The 8571-nt window shown below is 45.2% G+C and overlaps 1 protein-coding gene across 3 annotated transcripts in view; it reads left to right on the forward strand.

Annotated features, from left to right (window-relative positions):
- LOC112213930 overlaps positions 1–8571 on the forward strand; it is a 216026-nt gene that overhangs the window by 38176 nt on the left and 169279 nt on the right. For all 3 annotated transcript variants that reach the window (XM_033324394.1, XM_033324393.1, XM_024371975.2), the window contains exon 2: positions 5443–5514. In XM_033324394.1, the coding sequence (XP_033180285.1) occupies positions 5443–5514 (72 nt within the window). The remainder of the gene's footprint in view (positions 1–5442; positions 5515–8571) is intronic.

Genomic DNA, 8571 nt, shown 5'->3' on the forward strand with positions numbered 1-8571 from the left:
GGCGGGTGGGCACGGGCCAGACCGGTCCGGGGATGGGGTATATACGCGGAAGGGAAAGCTACAGGGTGGAAGTTGGGGGTGGTTTGGTGAATGGAATATTATTGGGGCATCCTTTCACGCGGACTCCACGGAAGCTAGAAGACCTCATCTGGCGAGCTGTATGGATGCCGTTCGCCCCGGCAATGCCGCCTATTGAACCGTTGCTTATATATGTACGTATTTACACACGTTCGTAAGTACACACACGCGTGTACGCGCGCGTGTTTCTACACGAGCTTGTTGCACACATCTTCCACCGCGCTACACTAACACCTTCTCTTCGTCTTCGCGCGTTAGTCTGTGCTCGTGTGTGTGCACGTACGAATATCTATAAATGCACGTAGTAGCCTGGTGTCTCTGTGTTGGTGTAGGTTCTTACATTTCATGATTTATCACGCAGCTTTCAGCGGGCCTCAAAGCGTCCTGAAAGCGCGCAGATTGATAAAAGAAATAATAGAGGACGCGAAATAGAGGGACTCGATCTGATACGAGAAAAGAGCGCGAGGGTGGCTAGGCGAGGGGATGAGATAGACAGAGGATGAGCGAGAGACGAAGATGCAGAGGCTCCAAGAGTGGAACGGCCAAACGACAAGGATGACAAGAGAAGGGGGGATGCCGAACGTCGTTTCTGTGAAATAGGGGTGGTGGATCCTTTCGATACGTTTCAGCTTGCATCCCTCCACCCTTTTTCCTACTCGATTGCGTGTCTTTATACTCAACTGGCACGCGGGCTTCCCCGTCTCTCCCTGTCTCTCCCTGTCTCTCCCTGTCTGTCATTCGAGTAAACAATATTCCTTTCACTCTTCGTCGTTTCTCTGCGAGGTTAACGTTTTGTCTTCTAAAAATAGGATTTCCAATAAATGTTAGAGGAATACACTGTCGATCGCAAGTAATAAAATACTTAATGATATTAAAGTTGCTATTATCTTCTAGATATACGTGTTTCATTGTACGTCTATTTTGATTCATATCTATCATTTCATTCGTTACATACATTGCCACTCGTGAGATTTCAAATACTTTAATCGGTTTATAGTAATCGTACAAGGTTTACTAAAGCGTACTATAAATTAATCGTGAATTAATAATTAAAATTATATCAATAGTTGTTTCAATTTTACGAAATGACCATGTTATACATCTAATGCGATAATAAAGACGGTGACTAATAGTTGCAATATAATTGTTCTAATCATAAACAAAACGCTTTAATTCTCTCAAAAAGGAAACGAATAAAATCTCCTCTTTAATCTTTTTCGCGGTAACGAAGATCCTATAAGAAAATCGACAGGATCGCAAATCAATCCACGATATCTTTTCGCGTTCGTTATAACATCTTCGTTGGAACATCCTCATTGATTCTTGCATTTTGATCTTAATTCGTCTTAGAATCGTCCGTTGTGACATGTGTACGCATTTGCACAAAAATCGGACAAAACGTGTAATCGGTGTTGCATCTGTTCCCTCTTTTTCTCCACGTGGCGAAGTTAATCGTTTCGAAAGGAGGCGTTTGCCTTAAGGTGCGCGTGCGGCGAGATTGTAGCGGCGTATGAAGACAGGATAAAGGGGCTGCGTGGGTGGTGGAGGATCGAAAGGCGCGGGCGGTTGGAAAGCCGGAAAGTTGCAAATGGGATGAAAGGGGACGGCAGCTCGCGCGAGAGATAGAGAGGAAAGAGGGGAAAGACAAAAGGGGTGGTAGAGAACTGTGAATCCCGTGGCAGCATTGTCACTCCATTCGCCGGGGTTGCAAAGCCGGGGCGGTTCCGATGCCACCACTTCCACCGCTTTTACCACCACCACCCCGTGCTCGCTTCAACCCCGCGAGCTAACCTTGTTTTACTGCCGTCTTCCGGATTGTCTACCGAATCGACCGAAGCAGTTAATTACTCGTTAATGTACTGCGTCGCGATATTATTATTTTCAGACCAGTCGCTCTAGGGTTATCAAAGAGTTTGTTCGCCTGTTGGCTCTGTTACCACCTAATGCGACAGTCTGAAATCGAAGAGTGCCGTTTTGTCTATAAAGTGTAGAACTGGAAAGTGGGCAAGTGGATAGGAATTCAGAGTTGATTGATCGTAATGGATTAGGTACTTCGACTATAAAGTATCGTTATGGTATCTCTCTTCTTTTTGCATAATCATTTATCCATTATATTCTGTACAATAGACAACTCTGTATAATAGATACAGACAACACGTGGCTGATAACTGGCTGTTCCTTCTATTCAGTCCAGTTGCGATTTTCGAATGTTCGCCCGTGAACGTTACCCTCGTTTCAACAAATAAAACAACTTTTAATATTCACGGGGAAATTTATAAAAATCATAGAGATGTAAAACTACACACCTTCCATTGTACTTTTAAACTTAAGAAATTTCCTAGTCATAAGAAAGTACCATTTGTTGAACGACGACTAAAAGATCAACGTCCCTCTATCAATAGTCGATAAATTACTATACAAAAGATGAGTGAATCTAGAGAAATAGCTCTCTTACCCCTGGTGCCATCATACTTGTCTTCTCGTTTCTATACATACATATTGGGAGCGTATTGGAGAATGATGAAGACATTGAAAGTATCGTTAGAACGTCCCCCAAAACGGATGACTTTACGATCCTGGCATTATACAGCCGTCAACCCTTCACCAGGATGGTTAAAGCGCGCCCTTGGAAGGGACCAATTCGAACGAGCGATTTATCATTATCTCGATAACCCGGCGAAGATAAGGCGGTCGACGCGGCGAGCGTTGTGTTCGCACGGGGTGGTCGTATGATTTACTATTTCCTCGGCGCATCTGCTCGCTTAATTAACGTTTCTCCGATGCCATTTCGAAGATACGTATCAACGGTCGCAGCCGTGGCTCGCGCGGAGCCGCGCTGGAAGATGTAGCTTGGAAATGTCAGCAGTCGATGTAATTGTGTTTCGTGACGTGCTTTATTGCCGTGCGATAAAATTTACCGACAGGGATTCCTTCCTATTCTCCACCCCCGTTTTGATTTATTCCTGTACTGTATACTGTTTCGCAGTTTTATTTAATCAGTCAGCCTCATGGTCATGGTACGTTTCGATTTATATTTTTCAAAGCTGACTATGTATATATATATATATATACATATGCATACTATATACATACATACATATGTATATATATATATCTAAAGCGATAGAAAAGGAATAAAAAATAAATAAATAAAAAAAAAAAATACTCTCACCGCCTGACAACTTTAAACGGACCGGCATTCAAAGTCTGTAATTGTTGTCGATAAATCATGTAGCTCTTTTATTCCACATGCGCGTGTTTTTTTGGTTCGGCTTACACAAAAAACAATTCGGTTGATAGTTTACGAGCAATGAAACGCGATCTTTTTGACCGCACGAACATTTCCAATTCACCGGCGATACTGTTTATGCCCCCTTCTGCCATGCGGTCAATAAGTATAATACACGTAAAGCGAAAATTTGTCGAAATAATGGATGGCTAACCGCATTTTTCAATGACTCATGTATCGACTTGTGTACGTGCTTTAGGGTGATCACACGCGGGGTAGCATATTGCGCGATCGTAGGGGTGGATCAACTGGAAGCGCGTACGGGGGCGTGGTGTCGATCCGATGATGCGTGCACAGATTCACCCTTCGTCCTCGATCCCTTCTTTTCCCCTGTTCTACTACCTTTTTCGCTTGTTTTCCAAGATGTTTCATCCTCTTCAACGATGTTATCGGCGATATCGTGTTTGCGAATAATAAACAAGTTCACGGTCTTTCATCGGACGACCGATCTCATTTTTACATTTTAGTATGAAATTTGGAATCGATTTGACCTCAATTTTCCATCTTACCTCGTGCTATACAATTAAGAATCATATATTTCTCGCTTGATAGATTTCTCAACGAGACATTGTTCCCGTAGATCGGAATCCGTTTCCTTTCGTATCGCAGAATCGGGCCAACCAAGTGTCCGCGATATTTTATCGAAGACAAACTCCCAACGCATATGCGCTCAAATATAATACTATGATCACGGTGCCAGGTCATCCTAATATGTTGCAATATATTTCCATCTCATGGACATCTCATTGGGATCGCGAAGTGACGCAGTCAGCTATTACGTTTATTAAGTTGCTGGGATTGGGCTGATTCCGAGAGAGGATAGGAGTGGTGGATCCGCGGAAGGGAGTTGGTACTGGAGAAGAAGGATGAGCTAGGAGGTGGCTGGCGAGGGTTGAATGGTTTAGAAGCAGGGGGTGTATTGTACCAAGCATTGTCTGCCCCATTGTGTGACATCACGGCCCGATAACTGCCGATAAGACCGCGGCAATGCTCAGCTTGTGTGTACGTGTAGGTGCGGCCGTTTGTGTGTTTGGCCACGGACAGAGGAGACCGAGAGAGAAAGAAGGAAAGAAGAGGCAAATACGAAAGAAATATAATGTAGGTAGAGGCTATAGATCGTCGTCGCCGCGAGGGGGCAAAGGATGGCTGATGGAGGTCGAGTGACTTTGCGGGGTACTCGCCCCTTTATTCTTCTGATTTCTCGTTCCTCTTCCGCGGATCGAAATCGCATGCCGCTGCTAAACGCTCGTCCTTTGTGCCTCGCAACGTCCCCACTGATAGAACGCGCCAGGCCGAGCCTTGAACTCTTACTGCCGCATTCACCGATACTTCCCAGTTATTGGAAAGTGGATCCGGACGCGGTTGCGTACCAACCCAGACCCGCGATTAAGCTTTGCCTTCGTTCAGTCGGAGGACGGAAGCTCCGGAAGCTTCCGCGTTTTGCTTACTATCTTTTCTCTTAATTCGTTGCTCGAGTTGTACTATAGTTCAAAGCGAGTTAATCTCAAAACCTAATGTACATACGTAAATGTTAACGTAGTAAAAGTATAGTATCTCGCAAAAGTATTTAACAATTTCTTTATGACTATGCAGGTATATTAAAATATACCTTTATAGCCGTAAAGTAACAACTCAAGTAGAAAATCAACCAAAACGTACTTATGAATCATATGATTCTCTTCGTGAGTCTTAGGCGAGCCACGAATTAAAAAGTACAGAAAAGCGACGATGTTACAATTGCTGTTTTTCAAATTTAAAGTTAAAATAAAGATAGTCTTCGTAAGGTCTCAGATGCTACGTTCTGCGCGGCCAACTGTCGCGATTTTCGCGTTTGTTTCGTAATTGGCTACGATCGACTGACTACGAAACATGAAAAATCCTTTAATCAAGGCCCGATTTTATCTGACGCGTTGAAACGAACTTTGATCGTGAAACTTAGCGCTGCTGATTTGGCGCGAAACGCGCTTTAAAAGGCCGAAGCAGGCCTCCACTCGGCTCGCTCGAAATTCCCGGCAATTTCTACAACTTTGCTGCTTAACTCCGCTGGTCTCATTAGGACGTGATTTCTGTTCCAGGTGCTGGAGTCTCGGAGGCCCGTGGCGCGGTAAGTGGCACTTTCGCCCTTTTCATTCCAGACAGAGCCGCGGGTGAGTAATCGTTTAAACCCGTGCGCCACGGTTCGTTGCATTAACGTTGAAGAGAAAAAAAAAGAGTGTCATTGAGAAGGAAGTACCCCAGTCCAAACCACCACCCCACACGCGTACAACCCTCCTCTCGCTGACGTTATATTGACCCAACACAGAAGCGCGTATCGATGCTCGGCCGCGTGGCTGCCGGCCGAATATGAATAACAATCAGAAACTATAATCCCTCCCTCGCGATATGTATATATATAAAGTTCGTAATATATGTATACGGTGGCCTTTACGAGCACGGACATTTTTATGTTAATCAACCAATCGGGGGACGAGTCGCCGATGTCCCCTTCCTTCCCTGCTTCTCTATTGTAAATAGAAATCGTGGCACGAATTTGTTCCGCGGCAAGGCGGAAAAAAAAGGAACGTAACGAAGATCGTAAAGAATGGGATCTTTCACGAGGGTGTGCGCGCGTGGACCAGACTGCTGGACCGAGTTCAGTAGGACGAGATGATTGACCCGAGTATAGTGGATTCTGTACCCTAAAGGGAGACTTTTTTTTCGCGTCAACGCGGAAGAATCTCGAACCTCGTGACAAATATAAAGGCTCTGGATTTATATCTCGCCCCCTATTGATTCTTTCCTTCTGTTCTACGATTTCTACGAATTCTAAATTCGACAATTGCGTTCCAACGTTAGAATATGCTTCTAAAATATTTGTAGGATTATCCGAGGAAGTCTGATTCGAATACTTTACCGGTGATTCGAGGGAAGAAGGATCGTGAAACGAATCCGCCTCAAGGTTCCCTTTTCACTCGGAATTCGCGCGCGTTACGCTCGGCCCAGTTGCCCGATCTCTCGGCGAGCAACGCGATATTCTTCTTTCCTGGCCGCGTCTTAGTTGCGCGATTTCGGCCGTTTCAACGGCGAACGGTTTGAATATTCGTCGAAACATGGTCAGCCTCTTGTTCGTCTGAGCCATTCACGCGGATTTCTTCATCGGCGTCTGGCTTGTCGGCCACTCGCTGATGTTAGGCGAAATAGAGAAACGGACGGCGCGCCGCGCGCGTTAACCAACGCTCTTCCGAGCATTGTACAACGATTTGTACGGATTTCAGTTCTTTTGCTGTGTGGGCGCGTACACGCAACCAACGGCCGCCTCGAATCGCCTCGTCTTGAGAGCGCGTTCCATGCTTCTCCCGCGAGAGAGAAAAAGAGCGAGAAGGAGAGAAACGTGTGTAAATACAGAGACAGCCTAGCGAGGAACGAGATAAAGATAGGCGAGCGGAGTAAGAGAATCGCGAGGAGCAGCACGATAGACGGAGAAAGAGACGAGAGAGAAAGAAGACCGTGGCTGGCCGTTTTGTGCGCGCCGCGCAAAAGATGCCTTTGAATCCTTAATTCCCTTTGAAACTCTCATTCTGGGAGCAAAATGGCGAGAACGAACCGTATTCTTCGGTTGAATGACGTATTGAGCGAGTTTTGTATGCCGTTGCGTCCGCGTGTGGCTCATCCAGAGCCTATGCCTGCTTATACGTAATACGTTCGCTCTTTTCTCTTCTTACGTTTCTTGCTGCGAAGAAGAGGGCCCGCAGCGTTGCTCTTTTTCTTCGTTCCCGTCTTCCCCCTCTTTCGTTTTTCTAACGTTCTTTCAGTATTCCTTCGTTACTCGCGTCACGCAGACTTTTACGCGCGATTCTGCAAACTTTTTCTTACTCTTTCAGCGAATTGAACGTTACTTTTGTCTGTTCGAATAACGAGCGCTACAATGTAGTAAGTATCGAGACACCTGCTGATGTTTTGTACACGTTGAATTCTTTCGCTTTTATCTTTTAGTTGTGAATCTGTTACTTCATTTGCATTATACGATAGGATAAAGACCATAATAGTCAGAGAAAATAGGTCAGTTTCTCTTGGAATTCTAATTAATCGAAGACCACACGGGAAAAATTTGACGAGTCCATCGTGTTGAGTCTCTGGACGTAATGTAAAGCAATTGTTCGATACATCTACGACGTTTTATAGGCAGATGTACACGTAATATATTCATAAAAGGTGTGCACAGTGTCGTGTACCTTTGCCAGCTTATATTTGTGCGTGATATCAGATTGTCGTTTCGTCGACGATTGCCCAAACGCGTCCCATAATTACCTTCGTTACGTCGTAGGTTGAATGAAAAGAGCGTGACGATCGGGGGAGGAAAGGATGGAGGGAAGGGCGCAGGATCCGAAAGTGACGGGAAGGGTGGGTGATCTTGCGGACTTAATCGGGCATTGGTGCTTTCCTTCGCGAACAATTGACGTCTGACTTTGACGTGCCCTCCGACACTTTCTCCGACTTCTCTTTCTTCCTCGTTCTTTGTTCGATGAGAAATCGGTGGAACGCGAAGTCAAGCCTGCCGATCGATGGTCCATCATTTACTCAAAGATTCCTTCGGCTCTCCCCGCGAAAAATCGTCTGTTAAGCGCTTTCGCGAACTTTGAACACTTTTTAATTAAGGACACGGACGAAATATAATTTTGCACAGCGGTACTGGTTTTACTTTCACGCAGTTAGCCCTTTGGTTTTCGTTCTTGTCTCGAGCAAAAAGTTTCCAAGAAGCGTTCTACGTATTTCTCGATTTCTTTCACGAAAACTGAACTACTCGGGGATTTGAGGCTTTAAGAATTAAGCGAAGACGCAAAATTAGCCTTCTCTCTCGTTATTTCCAACGATATTTCGTAACGATTGCTCTGCGTGTTGAACGCTGAGTTAAAAGATAGAAAATATCCTTATGGCAAATGAACAAAGCGTCTCCTTCTCCATGAGATAAGGTTTGGAAAATCCAAATTAACGATACGGTCGATTCTCTGGAATCTGTCGGACTATCGCGGCGACAAAGTCTGTGGCGGCTGTTGAAGGCAAGAATTCCACATTATCGGCCGGGTTTCTCGCGGATACAATTTCCCAACACAATTTCTTTTCAGTCGCCCGAACGAATCTAACCCGGGCTCGGATGGTGGGTGGCAAATGGCAAAGGGGGAGGGTGAGAAAGAGAAAGAGTTAGCTTTGATAGAGGGGTTGGGGGG

Source organism: Bombus impatiens, unplaced genomic scaffold (genome assembly GCF_000188095.3).
Source record: "Bombus impatiens unplaced genomic scaffold, BIMP_2.2 scf_2222, whole genome shotgun sequence".
NCBI classification, from domain to species: domain Eukaryota; kingdom Metazoa; phylum Arthropoda; class Insecta; order Hymenoptera; family Apidae; genus Bombus; species Bombus impatiens.